Consider the following 21,166-nt stretch of genomic DNA (forward strand, 5'->3'; position numbering starts at 1 on the left):
AGGGGAGGGCCAGCGAGAGACACACAAAGGCGAGGGAGGGGAGGGGAGGGGAGGGGAGGCAGCGTCCCGGAAACAGCCACCCCGGGCTTTCCACGAGCTCTCCGCAGTCCGGGTTTGGCCGCTCGTGTGCGAGAGAAGGAAGGAAGGAGGGAGGGAGGGGAAAAGGGGAGAGGGAAGGAGGGAGGGCCGGCGGGCTGGCCCGTTGCATCCAACCCGCTGGCCGGCCTCCCTCTCTCCTGCCTTGGGCTGGGATCGCCTCGCCTCGCCTTGGGGTTCGCCATGGGGCGAGCCGGTGGGGGGTTCCTCTTCTTCTTCCTCCCCCTCCCCCTCGTCTTCCTCCCCCTCCTCCTCCTCCTCCTCCTCCCGGTGGCGAGCGGCCGGCCGCAACAGCAGCAGCAGCAGCAGCAGAAGACGTGAGAACGAGAGGAGACCCGGGGAGGAGAAAGGGAGGAAAACAAAAAGACAGGGGCGGAAAGGAGGAAGGAAGGAAAGAAACCACACACGCGCCCGGATCTTGCCCCTTGGCTCCCCAGCAAAAGAAAGAGGCGAGTTGGAGGTAAGAGAGACTGGGGGGGGGGAGGCAAAACCCCACCCCACCTACCCCCCCAAAACGGCCGGTTGGTTTGATTGGAAGGCGGGGAACCCGTGAGCTTTCCAGATTCCCCCCCCCATTCTCTCTTTGTGGATGTCCAGAAAGGGGGGGGGAGGAAGAACGTTTGGGAGGGGGGGTTGGAAAGGGTTAAAGGATTTTTTTTGGGGGGACAGATCAGACCTCGTCTTTTCTAGAGGGATTCCCCAAAAGACCCCGTCTCTTAGGAAACCAGCAGCCCTGTGGCATCCGGAAGACGACCGCGTTTGATTTGCCAGATCCGGGAGGTTTTTTGGACGCGTCTGGACTGGAAGATGCCCCTGGATCCTTTTCCTGGATCCCTTCTCTCCAAAGGACCGGGACGTGTTCCGGCCATGCCTTCTTCACCCCCGCAGCCAGGGATCTTGGTCGTTGGTTGGATCCTCTTCTGAGAAAGGCGCCGGTGGGTCCCAGAAACTTTTCCATTGCCAGAGGGTCCGGGTTCGAGACCAGCTGGCCCTGCCCTGCCCTGCCCTGGCAACCTCCCTGAGTCCCTCCCGAACTCACCTCCGAGGGAGATTGGCATCGGCTGGCAGATCCTGCTCCCTCTGGGGAGCCAGACAAAATCGAGGGGGGGGGAGTGTTTGCCACACATGCTGCTGGCCAGCTGTTGTCCTCACAACATCCTGAGAGAGAGAGAGAAAGAGAGAGAGAGAGAGAGGATCAGTGGGTGCCAGAGGGAGGGCACCTCAGCTTTTATCTCTCTGCCCCATTGCCTGCAAGATGGGCATCTGGGCATCTGGAAAACAGGGACTCTCACTCTCTCTCTCTCTCTCTCTCTCTCTCTCTCTCTGGAAATGCCAGAGGGGAAGAATTGTATTTTATTTCATTTTATGTTTCATTTGCAATGTTTATTTCATTTTTAATTTTTTTAGAAACAGTGTTGGATGGGAGACTCGGTTGTATTCTGGGAAAAAAAAGTCATCTTTGTTTCGCACCTTAAGAGAGCAACACAGGGGAGGGCTTTTGAATGGGCATGAATTGTTTGCCCGGGTCCCTCCCTAGGGAGACCCGCTCCCTTGGCATTTACAACTAGCTGCGAAGGATCCCCAGGGGTTGTTTCCCCCCCCTGCGCATGGCTTTGATTTAATTTTTTTTTAAAAAAATTAACTCAAGACTGGCTTTGATGAACGTCATGTGCGTGGAGCATCGGTGTGCAATCTGTCTGTGTCCTTCTCTGCCGGGAATGGTAAAATGATACTTCTAAGCATGCCTGTGTGCGTCTGTGGGTCTCTCTGTGTATGAGAGATGCATCCATCCATCAAACGACAATCTGAGCCATTTTTCCACCACGACCGGGTGCCCTCTCCCCCTGCCCCCCCAATCTCTCTCCCACATCTTTACAGAACACTTACCTAATGCAGGGTTTTAGTTACATAACAGAATAATAATAATAATAATAATAATAAGCGTAATCATCACCATCAGTTTAAAGTTATGTTCTACAAGGGCAAATGGCCTTTGAAACACCATGCATTATTATTTTTTCCAAACTTGTGCCAAAAAAAGGGAAGAAAAGAGGTGCCTAGTGAGGAAACACCGGGTGCAAAGGTGGTATTCTCCACGGAAGGTTGGCGTTTGGTTATTTAAGGAACAAGGCCTTGCAGGAGGTGTGTTGTAGAAACATGACACTCAAATACAATAATCTCTGTGCATGGAAACAGAGTGGGTTGTACACCCTCTAGCCCCCCCCTTTCTGCTGTGTTGGAGGAGAAGCTACACATTTCCGCTATCGCCACCACGTCAATTTCCATGAGAGCCTTGATTTCAGTGGTCTGGCCAGTGGCTTATCACTTGCAGAGCTGAGGGTTGGGCGTTCGATTCCCCCACCGTGTGCTTCTTGGGAGAGAAGTACCAGCCTGGGTGGCCTTGGGCCAGCTGCACAATCCCAGGGCGGCCCCTAGAGGAAGGGAGGGGTAAAGCACTTCTGAGTATTCTCTACCTGGAAAACCCTTGCAAAGGTTGCCATGAGCCAGAATGGACTTGATGGCAGATGATTATTATGATTATTATTATAGTGGAAGGAGAAGCTGTACTGAGTGGCATCTAAGGTGAACCCTCCTTTCCTTTCGTTCCCATCACCGGCTGGAGGCAAGGGATAAACCTTTGCCAAAAGATGTTGCTTAATTAGTTCCCAGGTGGTGTGTCGTTCTTTCTCCTGTCTCCCTTCAAAATCTTCACCCTCTCCCTTCTTATCTGCCCCCCTCCCACCAGCAGGGGAAGAGAGAATAAAGATCACCTTAAGGAGGCACCTTATCAGTCATGTATCTCCTCCATGCCCCAGGGTGTGTGGGGCTGGCTGGGGATTTTAAGGGACGCTGGAACCCTGAACCAGTGGCCTGGCATAAAAGCCATTGTGTGAGAGAGGTTGACTGGAAGCAATTTTTTTTTTTAATATTTGGAACTGGCTCTGAACCCTCTGTGTGTGTGCGTGTGTGCATCTGCTCTAATTATGATGCTGATTTTTTCCCCCTCCAGTGCTGACTTATTCCCCAGGAAATAGGCTGTTTTAATCACATTTAATGGCACAGCCTCAAGGCTAAGAGATTTATTGCAGCATACAGTTTTATGGGCTACAACGCATTTTGTCATGCGCCGGCCGCCTTTTCCTTGGTCGGCAGATAGATACACATGGATTTGGTGAAAAAGAGAAAATGTAAACAGTGGAGCAGAAAGAGCGAGCGAGAGAGAGAGCTTCCTCCAGCACATTGGCATGGTTTAATTTTTTTTTCTTTTTTGAGTCTGCTTTATCTACTAACTCAGAAGAGCCTCAGACAAAGCAGTTTGCAGTCTGCAGAATCATATTGTCAGAATAAAACAGGAAGGAAATGTTTGCACCCTTGGGTGGAAAAGCAGGATATAAATGTAACAAAGAAATAACAACTAAAAGGTCCACAAAGAGATGTTTTGAGTTGGGATCTTATTATGCTGGAAGTTGCTAGAAAATTTGTCCCTTTGAACGCATTACTGTAAAGCGAACATATGGATGGTTGCAAGGTTGAAGGTGTCATGGGGTCCCTGATCAGAGAAGTAAACAACGTTAGTAGCCCCTAAATTTGAGGGGAATAAGGACAGATGGCAGTCTAACCTCCTCTTTCAACTAAAAACCATACAGATGACATGGATGTGAATCCCACCAGTTTCTGTTTGATTTGATTCCGTATGGGCATGAATAGGGATCAAGGGTTCAAAATCAAAGGACACAAGCTGGATTGTTTAGGCAGATTGCAAATTCGATTTTCCAGCTCGTGGAAAGGTTGGAAGACAAAACGCAAGAGATGGAGGATAGGTTAATATTATGAGATAACAAAATCTTAAGGTCATATATGTGTGTGTTCAGCACACATCAATGCAAGATCCAAGGTGTGTGAGAGGTGAGGGGAGTGGTTTACCATTGCAACACATACACACAGGTGTGTGAGTTTCAGAGGCCAGCCAGGATTTTGAACCCAAGCATCTTGAGTCCGAATCTGACCCTGAACCCACTATTCCACACTGCCTCTCTTCCTGTCTCCACCAGAGTTGAAATACAAACATACTGGCATGCAAAGCTCACATAAACAGTAAAGCTTTATATAATGCTGCTCTTGTATGCGTCTCCTGTACGGTAGTGTTTGCTCTTCACTCGTGTGAAGGTGATTGTAGGGTCACTCAGCTAGAATTTTTTGCAAGAAAAGGATGCATTTCTTCCTAGAATTGGTCCTAGGTTTTGCAGCTAACTAGGAAAAAGGATGCTAGTTGATCCAGCTCTGTTGTATCTCCATGTTGTGCACTGTTGCACAGGTGGGGCTTTTTAAAGAGAACCTTATCTCTCCCCCTCCCTTTTTAACATTTTGTTCTTTTTCTGAAGGTTTGGGAAAACAAAGGCATTTGTTAGCCACAGATCTTGGGCAGCTAAAATAGAAGGATGGAGGATGCAACCTAGTTTTCCAGCAGCCTTTAGTGCTTGGTTAAAGCATCTCCACCTTAATCCAGGGAGGTTGGAATATAGTCGACGCAACCTAGTAGAGGTCAAAGACTCTTCCATCTCCAGCCCGGAGGATCTTATTCAAAAGGTCCCAATTATAAGCGATGCTGTGTGTGTGAGAGAGGGGGGGCACATTTTGCACTGTAATGTGATTGCTTTGCACCAGTTGGGAGAAAACCCTGAATGTCAGGGAGAGACCGATCTCTCTTCAAAGACAAAGCCAGTCCTTTCTTGCAAAGTGGACAGCCCTGGAGAAGACACTTGATTCGGACAGGGGCAGAGAACCGATCCCAGAAAGCCCCACTGAATCATCTGTGTGTGGACTCATTTGGGGAGATCAGTACAGGACCGGCTGCCTCGGATCAAGTTTTTCTTTCCTCCTTTGTCAGTAGTACCCAACTTGGCTCACTGGCTCAAGACATCTGTAGTTCTGTGTTCAAGGTGAAGGTGCCCGTGTGGTGGAACAGGTTGATGGGCATGCTTTTTTCTGCATTCTAGTTGAGAGGGAGTGGGAAGCGGAGGCCCACACATTTAAAATGTGAAAGTTGTATTGCCAAAGTCTGGGAAGGTGCCTCATTCTCCAAGCCCTGAAACCCCCTCCTGTTCCATCTCTGACCACCCAAACGGAAGCATTTTGATGGACAAAAGGGGGCTTCTTTCTCTCAGTTCCTCAGGGACGGTCATCGTTCTACTTTCCTCTCCTACATCCTGGTTTGCTTCAGGAGAATGTGGAAGGGCTTTGCAATGGTACATATCATGGAACTGAAGTTTAATTCATTTCAGTGCAAGATCAGGTGCCGGGCGAAAGAAGCAGGGGTTCTTACTGCCCATTTGCCTCCTGTCCCTTTTGTCCGGGTTTCTGGGATGAACCGATGAAAGGGCTGCAAGCAAAAAAAACAATAACACTGCATGATGTACGACTATGTCAAGGTTGGGTCTAGGCAGGGTTTGGCTAACACGGGCACACACATCTCCCTTCCCATTAGCCAAACATGCCATCATGCAAAACAGCTGGCCGTCATCTTCCTTGAGAGCCCATCCTGGTGGCTTCTTTTCCATTTGGTCCTTTTTTGCTTCGCTCTCCCTTCCGTGGCCTTGGGCGCACATCTCAGGGCGGGATGGGAGTGAAGGATACAGAAAGAATGTCACTCTGCAGCCCAGTGTGCGATTAAAGATAAAAATGAATGCAACAGGAGGGGTCTGCTAAAGCTGCCTTCCCTAACCCTGTTCGCCCTCCCAAGGGGTTGACTACAACTCCTATCATTCTGAGCAAGTGGATGGGGATGACGGGAGATGTTGGCCAGGAGAGCGCTTGGACATTGGAGGCTTCTCTGTGTCTGAGGCACCAATTCTGTTGTGCAAACAAAATCTATTTTATTTATATATTATCAATGGTTATATATATATGGGTCCCTTTAAGGAGAAAGGTCAGGTAAAAAATCTTTTTAAACAAACGAACGAACAAACGAACGAACGAACGAACAAACAAACAAACAAATAAATATCCTATCTTCCCTTCCTGAAGTTCACCATGAATCAGCGTTGAGACCTGCAAGCCCCATGCGGACTGAGGGATTCTGGGAGCCGCTAGTAACTTGCCCTTACTTTGTGAACGCTTTCTGCCTTCACTCTGACCTGGCTTTGTGGCATCAGCACATTGCAAAGCCCAGGCTGAGTTGCAGGATGGAGCCAGGAAAGTGAAACCAGGATCAAACTCTCAGAACTGGGCCGGGTGGACAGTCCAGGTCCCATCACAACGTTTGGGGCTAACAGCCCCATTCCCCCCCCCCCCCCCGCCGATTCTTCAAGCAGATTTGAAACCATGCCACCCATGCTTCCCCTGGGAGAACATCTCCACCATACTTTGCAAAGCATGGGCCAAAATAATGTCAGCGGGTTAAAATATTGAGAGCTGTGAAATAAATATATGGGGGAGTATGATGGCAGATATGTTTAAAGCCCATGTTGTGCTTTCAATATCATAGGTAATTCTTTTTTAAAAATGTATTGTTTTTGCTAAACATGCTTTCTGTTTGCTTTCTCTTGTGCACTCACTTTAGAACTGGATAAAACAAAATCACGGGCGAAACCTGCCAGCCACGCGCCATGGAGGGCGGCCAGGACTCCTCTCTGTTCTTGGTAAACATTCTGGAGGAACTTGACACCAAACAGAATACGGTTTCCTACCAGGATCTCTGCAAATCCTTATGTGCCAGGTTTGATTTGTCACAACTGGCAAAGCTCCGGAGCGTGCTCTTCTACACCGCCTGCCTGGATCCAAATTTCCCCGCCACCTTGTTCAAGGACAAGATGAGGTGCACCGTCAACAACCAGCAGTCGAAGAAGATCATGGTGGCCGCGGACATCGTGACGATCTTCAACCTGATACAGATGAACGGGGGCCTGGCCAAGGAGAAGCTCCCGGTGGCCCGGGAGAAAGTGAGGAAGAAAGAGTCGCTGGAGTCTTGCCGATCGGACACCGAGGTGTGCAACCTGGTGGACTGTGTCCTGAACTGCGAACTGAGAGACGGAGAGTTCGGCCGGGGCTATTCAAACGTGAGCCCTTCCAAATGCAGGAAGGGAGACTGCCAAGACTGCCCGCAATTCGTCCCGGCTTCGGAGCCGAACTTTTTGCTCGGCGTCAATAAGGAACTGAAAGGCCGGGCTGCTTCTCTTGACCGTTTGCAGGCCCTGGCCTCTTATAACATGGCCAGCTCTCCCCCTTGTGAGATGCAGAGCACCTATTTCCCCATGAACATAGAGACCGAATCGATATCGGACCAAGACTCCTTGCCGATCGGCGCCAGCCTTAAGGAAGCCTTCATTGCCAACGATGAGCCCTTTGTCGTCCAGTCCTGCATTCAGAAACGGAACATCTTTAAGGAGGACTTTCATAACCTTCTAACCATCTCACCCAGCTTGGTATCGCCCACTAGCAAAGGGGAGGATGATCTGGTAGACCCTCCGGGCAGGAAGGAGAGTTCCAAACCAGTATTCTTCAACCACAGCTTTGAAATGCCCTACAGTAGTCAATACTTGAACCCCATTTATTCCCCTATACCAGATAAGAGGCGGGTCAAGCATGAAAGCTTGGATGATCTCCAGACTTCTACCTATTTTGGCCCAACCACAGTTCTTGGTTCGCAAGATACCAAGCGGTGGTTGGGGAAACCCAGCAAGCCAACCCCATGGCCTGTCAAGAGTTGGAGCTTAAATACCGAAGAAGTACCTGATTTTGAGAGATCATTTTTTAACAGGAAGCAGTCCGAGGAGAACGCGCGATACCAAGGCTCCAACGGGCAGTCTTCCAATTTCTCAGCGGCCGAGAGACACCAACCTTATCTCGGCCCGAAAGATCGACAGCTGATGAGCCAGTCCAGCTACGTCATGAAACCCAACAGCCATAAACCCAAAGACATTCCTGCCATTTTAGAAGTGGAGAGCCACGAGCCCGTTAAAAAATTTAAAGACAAAAGCATCAATTGCACCTCCGTCCAGCTGCTAAGTATGGATAAAACCAACAGCGTGGGGACGCAGACAGACCAAGCCGGAGTGGAGCACAAAAAGTGCAGAGAGATGGGCCACCCGAATCCCAATAAATACGGGGACCACCGTTCTCGGAAGCCGTCGGACGACGACTCGGAAATCGTAAGCGACGACATCAGTGACATTTTCCGTTTCCTGGACGACATGAGTGTCTGTGGCTCTACGGGAGTGATGCAATCGTCCTGTTACAACAGTACGGGCTCTCTCTCTCAGATACAGAAGTCCGATTGCGAGAGCTCTCCCGAACACCTCTTAGCAAAGACTTCCAATGGGAACGCCAGCAACAAGCTGGACAAAGCCTCTCGGCTGGAGCTCGGCAGCGCCGACGATGAACTGAAAACCAGCGTCTGTAAGTTGGTTCTCCGGATCGGGGAGATTGAGAAGAAACTGGAGTCTCTCTCGAGCGTCAGGGATGAAATCTCCCAAGTCCTGGGGAAACTAAACATATTGGATCAAAAGATTCAGCAGCCGGAGAAAGCCAGCGTCCACCTGGATCTTAATTCTTTGACGAGCGAAGCTCAGTCGGAAGAAAGTACCTCTCCTCGGATATTTTCATGCCACAGTTCCTCCCATGGTGGCAAACTGGAAAATAATCCGGACTGGTGCTGTTCAGATGCCAGCGGCAGTAACAGCGAGAGTCTCCGAGTTAAAGCCTTAAAGAAAAGCTTATTCACCAGGAGGTCCTCAAGATCACTGACGGAGGAAAACAGCGCCACTGAATCCAAGATAGCAAGCATTTCTAATTCCCCAAGAGACTGGCGGGCAATCACCTATACCAACCAAGCGGGCATCACGGAGGAAGAAATGAAAGACCGAGGCGGGGAGGAAAATAAAGACTGGCACAGGAAGTCCAAAGAGGTAATTGTATTTTGATTCTTCTTTTTCTTTAACTTCCGTTTGGCCAGTTCTGTTTTGAACCTGACTGCACAAAGGGATCTGATGCCAATATGGAAGTTGCCAAAGCTGTAGCCGGTGCTGAGTGCATAACGACGACCGTTGTTTGAGTACATTATTGACTGCTTTTGTAACTCCTCTGTCTTTTTCCTCCCGGAGATATATCCAGGATGTGAAGACACATTAGGGTGTCAGCAAACCCACCAATGAGCAATACATTAATTTTGTTATCTGAGATGGCTTGCCCCTCTCAACTGGAATGAACAAAAGGCTTAATATATCACAGGAGCTATGCTCAGAATGGGAAAAAAATCTTGCGTACTAAGGCAGTTGCATGATTTCCGTCCACCTCTCTCCTGCCAGCTCCCCTTCGTGGGCCTGGTTGCACAATTGGTTATGCACTGAATTTTGTAACCTGTGGAAGATTAGTCTGTGAAATTGGGCTTCGGGGGGTGGAGAGATGCAGTGAAGCTGCAACCACCCCTACGTCATCCCATAAGCAAACCGGCAAACGTGGGTTGTTTTTAAAAAATGCCATTTATCCTCATAGGGTAGCCTCTGTGCTAATTCTTTGCTGGAAATCTCATCCAGTGGTGAGAAATCATCACAAGAAGTGTGAGTTCACGAGAGGCAGGTGGAAAATGTGTTAGGCTTATTTTGGTCCTTAAGAACTTAACCACCTTTGTAAAATTATTTTCAAACAAAACAGAACACAGTGGATCTACATTAAGAGTGAAAGGTGTGAGAAAAGGAAAAAAAAGCAGAAGGTGGGAGAAAGCTATCTATCCACACATAACACTTTTGCTGTCACTTCTGGTTATAATCTTAGAACTGCAGAAGTGGGAAGGGGCCCCATGGGATCATCAAGTCCAGCCCCTGTCACGGAGGCACAGAGGGGGAATCGAACTCCCCACCTCTGGCTCCACAGTAAGACACCTCAACCCCACTGCACTATCCAGAAATTCAAAGATGGCTCTTCTAACCGCCCTGTTAAATCAGACCACCAGTGAAAGAGGGTTTTAAACAAAGAAGTCATTGTTCCTGGAAACGCGGAAATTGTAACAGCGCCATGCAGTCGGTGGAACTTGGAGATTCTCAGATAGATTTCCCATCTGTGTCTCTGTTTTTAATACCAATTGGCGTGTAGGGGACAGCGTGGCTGACAAGGATTTAGGACTCAGGAGACCTGGGTTTGAATCTCTGCCTGGCCATGGAAACACTCTGGAGGGGCGTGGAACTGGTAAAACCACACCATAAATTACACACTTGCCTTGAAAGTTGTATTAGGGTTTCTGTAAGTCGATTCTGACCGGACCACACATCAGGAAATCTCTGTGCTCCTCTCTTTCCCGAACGGACAGGGGGCTAAGGACTAAAGTGGAAGAAAACACACACCATTTCCAATCCTCTAAGCGGTGAAGGCAACTTTTCCATTGCCGTTCAAAATTCTGGTTGTGTGGCGTTGGTTGCCAAGTTTGAAATTCTGGTTAGGTTCCTCTTGACGTGGAGCAGAAGTGGAGGGATTCACAGAGCAGAATAGCTTCGACTTCCCCAGATTAATCCCCCCCTTTTTTTTCTTCTTCTCATCACCTGGCACTTACAGTTTCAGTAACTCACTCTGAGTCATTAGTAGGAGAAAGAATAAAAAGTTTCATTTACTTACAGTGAACGGAGAACAGCAAGCTAAAAAGAGAGGTGGGATTCTCTTTGAAATCAGAGGCAGTAGCGAACAAGCAGTCGTTGCTGGAGAGAGTAACAATCACTCTAGACTCAACCGTTTTTTCCCCCCTTGAAGTGGTGTGGATCCTGTGTGCCATACACACTCCATGGCAGTCAGTGGGTTGCCATGTTAAGACACATGATTCCCTGTAAACTGTTTATGATAAAGGACAGAGGTTCGATCAGGTATTCCTAAGCAGGTTTGTAGAAATACTTTCCCTGGAAAGCAAAGACCCTGTCTAGCAAGCGCGTGTAAAATTTAATAAAAGATAATGCCAAGGGTGAAATAGTTCAGAATGCTGTATATTAGCTTCAGGGATTGATGGACTGCATCAAAACATTTCACCCTTGATCTTCTTGTAGGAAATGTTATGCGCATCGGCAGGTTGTGGTTTTGATTTTGTCGTCGGCCGGAAAATCAGAGCGAAGCACACTGGAACGCCAACATGTCAATATAGGCTAGTGTTTTCAATGTATCAACGACTTTCAGTTGTCCTTGTCTGAGGTGTGTCCTTGTAGGAGGAAAGAGAGAGGGAGAGGTTGGCCAGAGTCCAACAGCCAGTTTCACAATTGTGTGAGGACAATGGCGTACGTTGTGGTGGTAAAGGTCTAGTTGTCTTCTTGGCCCGTGTGACCCATTGTGGAATCAACCTGGCCTTTACGGAAGCAATCAGAATCCCACTAAGGGGCAGCAAATGCCTCTCGCAACTTAGTGTGACTTCCTTTATGCAGGCGCAAGCCACTGATAGGATTCTGCCTGTGGGCTGTGAAAGATGTACATTCTGTAACTTGTTGGCTTGTTCCATAAGAATTACTGGATGGCAGATGTGGCTGCAGAGCCAGAGGTTTGGAGTTCGATTCCCCACTGGGCCTCCTTGACAAGGGTTGGACTTGATGATCCTCTGGGGTCCCTTCCAGCTCTGCCATTCTAAGGTTGTGGTGGTGGTTGTAAGTATCAGTATATATATGCTCCATGCACAATGAAAGGAGCCTTCTACCCTACTGTTTTCCTCATGTAAAAGGGATGCTTGGTGAAGAGGCAGGGTTCCAGATGTTGGTGTGTTCTGGCCTCCTGGAGCAGTGGGGGGGGGAGGGTGGTTCTTCTGACATGCCCTATGGTTCCCCCAGGGTGCTGAGTGGCAGATTGGGTCCTGTGAGTTGACATGGGGCTTACAGGCAGCCTGTTGCCCACTCCTGTACGATACTAACTCCTGGTCATCATCTCAACTACACCCCTTTTAAAGTGCTGGTTTTAATCTTTGGAGTCTTATCAAAAACAAGGTTGCTTGAGAAATGCTCTTTCTCCACAACCACCCATGAGACCTTACCCGAGCCTTACTATTGACTTTGGAGGCCCTAATCACTGGCCCATCATGAGTAAAGATCACTTTGTCCAAAAGTAGAGACATGTCTTCTTGATGGTGTCTCCATCATGGCAGGTTTCCTCCCAAGGGGACTCAGCCAATCTCTTCTCTTTGCTCACTGGCTGGCACAGGTTCCCATAAGCATTCCTTGTAAGGAATTCCAGATCGCCTAGGGCGACTAGCTAAGTCTGTCATCCTCTCCCAATGGCCTCCTTCCCTTCTCTAAGTCTCTGTCCCTCCTTGCAGGCAGACCGGCAATATGAGATCCCTCAACCGCACAGGCACTCGAAACCACCGAAAGATACCTTCTTGATCGAACAGGTTTTTAGCCCCCACCCGTACCCTGCGTCGCTCAAGTCCCACATGAAGACCAACCCTCTCTACACAGACATGCGGCTGACGGAACTGGCTGAAGTCAAGAGGACCCAGCCGTCCTGGACCATCGAGGAATACACGAGAAACTCAGGCGAGAAAGGCAAACTGGCTTCTTTGGATCTACAGGTAAATGTTGGGTTTTTGCTGGTGATAACTTACGTCTTCATGGACTCTACTGAACAGGCGATCTCAGCTGCTGGTCCTGGAGGGCAGTCCCACCTCCACGTAAAACTACAGTGAGACCCTCATGTCCACCAGGGATCAGATCTAAGCCCCCCATGGATGCTGAAACATGCGGATGACAGCAAACACTGTTTTAATAGCAAGCACTATCCATAGCATTGTCTGTGGCTCTCTCTAGTGGCCAATTCTGGTAACTTCATCTTTAGAAATACATATTTCTACAATTTTTGTTTAGTGTTTTTAATATTTTCACACTGTGGATATGTGAATCAGCGGATACTGATCCAGTGAATACGGGGGTCCTACTGTATAACACATGCCGGTATTCTTGCTACTGCTTCACATGTGTGCCCTGGAGAGCCAGGGCATAGAGGGGTATCCTGTGATGCCAATCCCCAATGCTGGCCCTGACACTGCCCAAAACTTACCCTATAAGGCAGGCCAGTATTCTCAGCCCCATTTCACAGATGTGCTATGGAGGCTGAGAGAGAAAAAAAAACTAAGGTACCTTATTACATTTGTAGATTTGGAAAAGGTGATCCCAGTGTCTGTGGACCAAGAGCCAGTATAATCGGTTTTCATACCTGCAGTTTGGCCGATGCCCCCGAACTCCTGCCTTGATGATGCAGGAGTTCAGGGGAATCGGAAGATGATGAAGATGAAGGTTAAAATCCCTACACGGCCACACACTTTGTTGGGTGATGTTGGGCCACTCATTCTTCCTCCAGCCCCCTTTCCCATCCTTGGGTGGGCAGAATGGTGGAATGTCACATCTAATGCCTTGAGCTTCTTAGGATATAAATGTAGCTAATATCAACCAAACACAATGATATAAAGGAACTCCATTTGAATCCTGAACATGCTATATTAATACCCCACCTTTCTGCCAACAAGCGATGCTCAAAATCATGTGCTGTCAAGGTAATTCTGACTTATAGTCACACTTTTCAGAGTTTTCCAGGTAGAGAGTACTCAGAAGTGTATTACCATTCCCTTCCACTAGGGGCGCTGTGGGACTGTGCAGCTGGCCCAAGGCTACCCAGGCTGGCTCTTCTCCCAGGAGGCACCCAGTGGGGGAATCAAACTCCTAGCCCCTGGCTCTGAAGCCAGAGACCTAAACCACTGAGCTATCGAACCAAGTTTGAAGTGACAATGAAAATCAAGTAAAAGCAGACACAACAATTAACCCAAATAGAAAAGACCTATTGAATCAACAGGATGTATACATGTGTTCACTTAACACATCCCATTCTTTTAAGGAATAAAAATTGGATTTAGCTCTAAAAAACAGATTAAAAATCCAATTGAAATATGCATCAATCTTTAAAGGGCTGCTGAAATTAGTTCTCCCCCTTCACATCATTTGGGTTGTCTAGACAGAGAATTTTAATCTTTTCTCTTTTTTTGCAGCAATATAAACATCCGTTCTGCTTATGTATTCCATTTTTGTTTTGCTTCTTCATCCTTCAGAGCCGCTAAAATTTAGGCTGGTGGATTGAAATGTTTTTCTTCATTTTGAAGTGCTTTTAAATGGCTTGGATACCCCACATTTCCTCCACCACGTGACAGACAGTATTAATTGCTCTACTTCTCACTTTTTCCACCCAACGATCATGAGAGGTAGGTCAGCTGAGAGAGGCTGATTGTCCAAAGGTGGCTCAGTGAGGTTCATGGCTTAATGGCGAATTTAGCTAGGGTACGACTACAGCGCAATTTGATTTGCAGCCTGTCTTACATTCGAAATAGCTGCCAGTGCTCATACAGGTGCAGCAGATTCGTGCGGGAGTTCCCCCTTTATACTGGATGTGATTCACATTCCAGCTCATAGCCCCTCTTTATTCATTCCTTCCACTGGTCCCACCTCTGCCAATTCTTCCTTCCTCTGGTCATGCCTCTGCCAATCTAATAGGAAACTACTGGGGATGTTCAGACTGTTCCTGGACTGATTTGAATCAGCCTTTGCACCATGTGGTTAGTAAAAAAAACACCTTCTAATTCACCCATTTATAAGCAGAGCAAATTCTGTAGTATTTTGACCATCTGTGAAATCACAGTGACTGGCTTCAAATGAAGTATTTTAGGTTGGAGATGGTGGAGTAGAGTATGAGAAATCAATTTGAGAGCAACAGGACTAAAAAAAAAAAAAAAACTTTTCTTGGGCTGGATCCTGGTCTTCATTTTAAAGTTTATATCTGCCTGTCTTACAGCAGGAAGCCCAAGAGAAAGGAGAAATAATGGATTTCCTTCTTTTGATTTTCCAGACTCAAGAATCCTTAAATCCCAACAATTTGGAGTATTGGATGGAAGATATATACACCCCGGGCTATGACTCGTTATTAAAGCGCAAAGAAGCGGAATTTAGGAGAGCGAAAGTTTGCAAAATAGCAGCTCTGATCACAGCAGCTGCCTGTACCGTCATCCTGGTCATCGTCGTCCCTATATGTACTATGAAATCATAAACTCAAGGTTCGAGGAATACATCGCCGCCTAGTCATGTGCCCTGGGCATCTCGTTCAGCATTTGAAAGAACCACTTCGCGGGCAAAAAAAAGCGAACACAAATTCAAACCATTTGTTGGGAGAGAATCTAAGATCCCAGCAAATGAGCACAAACACACGTGTGGGTTGTTATTATTATTAATATTATTATTACTTTAAAAAGAAGGGCGTTGTTTTAAAATAGCAAAGCACCTGGCAGGCGTAATAACTTGGTTTGCATTTTTTTTACATATTATCGTAAGTGGATCTTCCTTCCTTCCCTCCCCCCATCCTCCAACTGATATAGAGAAGAAAAGAAGATTTTTGTGAGCCTGGAAATAGATGCGAAGCGTGTTCTTCTTCTGCCCTCTCATCCCAAGCAAAATTTTCTACTGAAGTTATACAGACAACTGGTAACTCCTGTACGATATGCATTTTATGAGAGAGAGAAAGAGAGAGAAAGACCGGTGGTCTTGCTCTCCAAGATGTCAATGCTACGAATGTATTGTTTGTGTGTGTGGGAGGGGGGGTAGTGTCTCTTTCGTTGTGTTACCTATTCTTTGTTTGTCCAGTTTTGAAAGCAGATTCTGTAGCCACAAGATGGGTGTGTTCCTGCCTTGGGAACTGATAAGGGCTCTTTGCAACCTGGTCGTGCCCCTAAGACCTTCCTTCGTTCTCTCAGAGTGTGTAGGTCAGGGGGCCGGACCCGAACAGCTATAATGCTAGATTACAACTCCCATCAGCCCCAACCTCCAGAGGTGAGGAATGATGGGGCTTGTGGTCCGATGGCATCGGAAGGACCACCCCTAATGTCCGGTAAAGTGCCACCTGCTGAAAACCAAAAAAAGGAGAGATTCTGTTGAAAAAAAGCAATTCTTGTGTTGTTTAGTCAGTTGTGTTAACGTTATATTTCTAGAAAACGTGATGGATGGCCAGAATCAGGATATTTTCAAATTTAGAGATTTGGAGATAAATTCGCTTTACGCCCCGGGAGGGGGGGAGAGGTCGTGGATGTGGAAGTCACGTCCACACAAACTGCTCATAGGAATGCTGGCTTTCCAACCCCTGCCTATTTGGGGCCAATGAGAAGGAACCCTGTGTTGTACCGATGTATCGCAATAATTCTGTGTTGCTCTTAAGACTGTTCAAGTTAGTATGCCTTGAGCGCCCCCTTTTGGGTGCACTGAAAAATCCTTTTCTGGATTGCACCTCCTCAACAATAACTGCTAGTGGTGTTGGTGTGTTTGTAGTCCAAAACAAGCTCTCTTTTTTTTTCAAGCTTTAATCAGTGGAGGGCTGCGGCTTCCTGACATAAACCTGTCCCCCCTCCCTTGAAACTTGTTGGAAGGGGGGGTGGCCTGAACCCCTTTTTTGGTGCCTTTTAGAAAGTCAGCAAATAGGATTGCTGTTTTTTTTAAAAAAAGAACTCTTCTTATTTTTCTTTCTGATGAAAACAAATACAGTATGACCCCCTTATCCACGGGATCAATATCCGCTGATTCACTTATCCACGGTCTGAAAATATTAAAAGGAAAATCCCCCAAATATTTATTTCTAAAGATGAAACTACTAGATTTGGCCACTATAGGGAGCCAGAGATCATGCTATGTATCGTGTTCGCTATTATAACAATGTTTGCTGTGATCTGTGTTTTTCAGCATCCGCTGGGGGGCATGGGACCAATCTCTTACAGATACAGGTGTTCTACTGTATATCGGTCCAACAATGTTACCCAGAAGGCAGGACTATGTAATGCATGCATCATCATGTATTTTTAGGTGTACACCATACTGGTTTGCCTGTTTCCTCTTTGCTTGATCTCTGCGCACCTAAATACTCCACATGTGACCCAACTGCTTTGAAACAAGGAGAGTTAGAATGGAATGATTCTTTGCAGGATGGAAACCTGGATGCAAACCTAGGTTTGTTCCTATGTTCCAAGATGGTTTATCTGAGGTTCCGTCTAGTCTTCTTGAGCATGAATCTTTCGAAGTGCTTGGATTTGTTCCTTCTTTTGGATTGGCTTTTGGGAATTCTGGTGGATTCTGGGAGTTGTTGTCCATAGGGAGGAAAAGTGGGGGAACTTTTCTGGGCTTCTATTTGGGATCAGACAGCTGCAGGCATCCTTTGCTCTTCAGGGACCTGTCCTGAAAAATTCTCCCCATGCATCTAAAGCGAATTATAGTTCCTATGTCTGCTTAGTGTCTGTGGGATTTAGGCAACAAAGACTAAGGGAAATAGATGGTCATTGGGAACAGTTGTGGAGTGGTCCCAACAACCACACAATGTGGAGGGAAATTCACTGACCTCAATCTGTGGCTGAGCTGGACCTTTTTGAGCGATTCTCCAGCAGATGGATGAGTCACTTTACGGAAGATTGCATCCACTAAAGTGACCCTTTCTGGAACAATTGGATGCAGACCTTTCTAACCATCTGATCGTACACTGGCTTGTCTGGATCAGGATCCAGGAAAGGTGGTTTCAAGAATACTTGGCCGTGGAGTCAATGGCATAATACCAGCCCACCATCGCCTCTACACAGAGCTATGTGAACAAATACCTGGGATGGTTGCTAATAGGAGTAAGCAAGCTTAACTTGCATGGGAACAGCAGCCCTGATGGTCCATGAAACACAACTTTTGATTGCAAATCATGGAGCTTCTTTATTGTCACCAAAGTGACCTGGGGTCTTTCACACTCCCAAAGATTCATCCCCAGGCACAAGATTTTAAAAACAGTGTGCCATCATGTGTCGAAGTGCTCATGAAAAAGGTTTCCCTTCCTTGAGGCATGGGGTTTAGAAACACTGTCTGAAATCCTAATTATTATTTTTTTAGCATTGTAAATTCCACTAGAGTAGGCCTATTCAATCAGTGAGGATTTGCTTGAGTCAACTCTTCCATAAGTCCTATGGATTCATACTCGAGTTGTTTCTACTTCAGTGTAGGACGTTGCCACTAGAGTAGGCCTATTTGAATCACTGCAACTTATGGAGGAGTTGACTTCTCCCCAATCTCACTGATTCAGTGGGCCAACTCCGTGTAGGTGTGTGCATAGATCCTTTTTTTAAAAAAAATCTACATTTTAAGTTTTTTTTCCATTAACAGAATAATGCTACAGAACAATCCAGCATCCCATAACAAATGCAAATTTTGCTATGTGTAAAGGAATTCAACCACTAAAAGCAGAACAAAGCAGTTTCAGATAAAGGAGGAGTTAGGGGCACATGACACGATTAACCATGCAATCTTATATGTGTTTACTCAGAGGAGTGAAGCTCCCTGCATGCTTAGGACTGCAACTTATGTATAGAAGCATTATTTCTGATCTTCCCTCTCTCTCTCTCTCTGTTTCTTCCTTAAAAAGAAAATAACTGTAAAACTCAATGATGTAGCATGAGCAGAGGGAAATCAGCAAAATTTTGTCTGAACTCTTTCTAGAACATAGGTTCTGTTTTGTGTTGGGAGACACAGAGTCTCCCACCTAAAGTTCTAGTTATGTTTAGTGTTGGTTCTGGATTAAAGTGGAATTGATGTTGCGTGTATGGTAACCAGGTGTCCCTTCCCAAGAAGGCAGCAACATAGGGCCAAGTCTAAGGCAGGGGTCATCCATGACAACAGTGGAGACTGGTGACTCCAGTTCCTTGGGAGTGGTAAATCCACTCTGGGTTTTCCTATGAGCTTTAAAAGAGCTATTCAAGGTGCTAAACCTATTTGAGAGACAAGGTTCTAACCTAAATTGAGGAATCAGATTCAGGACCCTGGACAGCTCCTCAATATTAACCGAAGAACGAGTGTGTTCCATTTCCTTTTTCTACTTTTTTATTATTTTTTTTAAAAAATCTGTTTATTAAATTCCTGCTTATCTTTCATCCAATGACTGTAAAGTCGCATTGGTCACTCGCCTCCCCACTACAACCCTGCGATGTAGGCTGAATGACTATGACTGGCCCGAGTGGGTCTTGAGGCTCATGTGGTTTCACCCTAAAGCAGGGGTCCTCAAACTGGCTCTCCCCAGATGTTCTTGGATGGTAGCTACCAGAAATCATGGTCAGGACAGCAAGGGATAAGGGCTTCTGGGAACTGTAGTCCAAGAACATCATCTGGGGACCCCAGCTGGAGAACCACTTACAGTAATGGTTGTTCCTGTGGGGATTGGCCTGCAACGTCTGTACAGGAAAACCTTGGGCTCTGCCCACCTCCTCTATAAGAGCACTGCCTAACCCTCATGGACTCCTGATGCTTTCATGCAGATGTTGCATACATTCAGGTTTAAAAACTGTCATTTCCCACGTGTAGAATGTTGTTGTAAGGAATTGTCCACCCTCTCCCCCAGAAGTACCTACACCATCAAAGAGGGAGCAGAGTTCTCTCCTTGGGGTGAGACCTTCCATGGTGCCACAGTCAGCATGGCTGTGGAGGGGATCTGGAGGCTTGGAATTCAAGAGCATTTACTTTTTATCCACTACTCTTAGTGCCCTTCTTGTCCTTGCTGGAGGGAGGTGGAGGAAGAAACTGAATCGTGATCATCACCCCCTTCTGAGCAGCCTGAAACCAGAGCTTGGAAGCAATGAGATACAAATAACTACTTGAGAACCACAGATTCCTTTCCCAAATATCTGAGACATGATTAAATTGCATTACACTTGCAACTGGACCAAAAATTCCTTTTGCAGTGAAGGAAGAACAGCACACAGTTGAGGTGTTGGCTTGTGCTGCTGAGAGGTAGATTGTAGATGAGGATGGGGGAGACTCACCCCCAAAATTCCCCCAGATCACAGCCTGTCCCTCACTCTCTTGTCTCATTGGCCATTGTGGTTGGCCAAGATGAAAGACAGTGGGGTGGCCGAGCCCAAAGTGTATTTCTCAGCAGCCTGTAGCATCCACATTTCTTACATTAGTTACAAAGAAACTATTTAGTCACATCAAAGCAACATGAATGTAAAGAGTTACATCTTTTAAAATATACCTGGAAAGGCATTTAACTCCTTTGTGTGGTCTGGGAACTATAACCGTAGCAAATTACTTTTTCAATGTGGTTTTCCAACCTCTATCTGAAGCTTATACATTTTATAGGTGTTTTAAACTATTTTCCAAATCCTTAAAATTAGTTACCAGGTGCTTATGTGAAGGACTCAGTTTTCAAGGCCCAATGAAAAACATTGCCATTGAGCAGAATCTTTGCATGTTTTGATTTGAATCTTTGTGTCCCCCATTGTCATGACCAAGACTCTCATTGTCTCGACTGCTACTTGTTTTTGGTTCAAAATTGTGTCACCTAATTGCCAGCGTCTGACAGTCCAGGCTGATAAACTCCACCATGGATTCCCTAAAATTGATTTTGTTTTTTCAATGGTTTTTTTTGGGGGGGGGAGGAGGATGCCCTATATATTCTATTCGCTGAGGCAAAAATACACCTCATAGCAAAATGCAATAAATGGGTTGAGGCAATTTTTGCCTCCACTCAGTTTTTGTCTTTGGGGAAACCGCACACACCAAGCGACTAAAGGTGGGGAGATTGTTTACGAGTCTTCAAAGGACCATGAATTAACATGTCTTCCTAGTCTTCGTCCTGTGTGAAATCGGCAACAAAATAGGGCTCTGGAGTATTAGAATAATCCAGACGGCATAGATAAGCATCCATGGAATGTTGTTTCTCAGGAGAGAAGGAAAGGAAATGGAAATTGGAGTCCTAGGGCCCTGGGAGTATCACACAACTGGACGCAGGCCACCTATTGCTTGCAGTTTCCCTTACTGCCCACCACTCATATTGAAAGCACAGCAGGACCCCCTGTATCTACAGAAACAGTATCCACAGTTTCACTTATCTACAGTTTGAAAATATTAAAAGAAAAAAAAATAGAAATGTATTTTCATGGTGTATTTGCCAGAATTGGCCACTAGATGGAGCCAGAGACCATGCTATGTATTCTTGGTGTTGAAGACTACATAGTATGGTCTCTGGCTTTCTCTAGTGGCCATTTCTGGTAATGCAGGGTGAAAATACCTTTCCC

At 46.6% G+C, this 21,166-nt stretch overlaps 1 protein-coding gene across 2 annotated transcripts; it reads left to right on the forward strand.

The window, feature by feature from the left end:
- Positions 1-253: 253 nt before the first annotated feature.
- Positions 254-20,948, forward strand: MINAR1 (membrane integral NOTCH2 associated receptor 1). 2 transcript variants are annotated; one of them, XM_078381133.1, is made up of 4 exons: positions 254-556; positions 6,656-8,999; positions 12,365-12,619; positions 14,938-20,948. In XM_078381133.1, exons 2-4 carry the CDS (start codon positions 6,702-6,704, stop codon positions 15,133-15,135), a joined length of 2,751 nt encoding a protein of 916 aa, XP_078237259.1. In that variant the 5' UTR covers positions 254-556; positions 6,656-6,701; the 3' UTR covers positions 15,136-20,948. The 2 variants fall into 2 exon arrangements, with proteins under 2 accessions (XP_078237259.1, XP_078237260.1); XM_078381134.1 differs by having other exon boundaries at positions 510-1,031.
- Positions 20,949-21,166: the final 218 nt, after the last annotated feature.

The sequence above is a fragment of the Pogona vitticeps genome, chromosome 12 (assembly GCF_051106095.1).
Source record: "Pogona vitticeps strain Pit_001003342236 chromosome 12, PviZW2.1, whole genome shotgun sequence".
Lineage (NCBI taxonomy): Eukaryota > Metazoa > Chordata > Lepidosauria > Squamata > Agamidae > Pogona > Pogona vitticeps.

Coding starts and splice junctions, on each gene's coding strand:
- MINAR1 (XM_078381133.1), top strand. CDS start 6,702: ATGGAGGGCGGCCAGGACTCCTCTCTGTTCTTGGTAAACATTCTGGAG. Junction 9,000..12,364: donor GGCACAGGAAGTCCAAAGAG/GTAATTGTATTT, acceptor CCCTCCTTGCAG/GCAGACCGGCAATATGAGAT. Junction 12,620..14,937: donor TGGCTTCTTTGGATCTACAG/GTAAATGTTGGG, acceptor TTGATTTTCCAG/ACTCAAGAATCCTTAAATCC.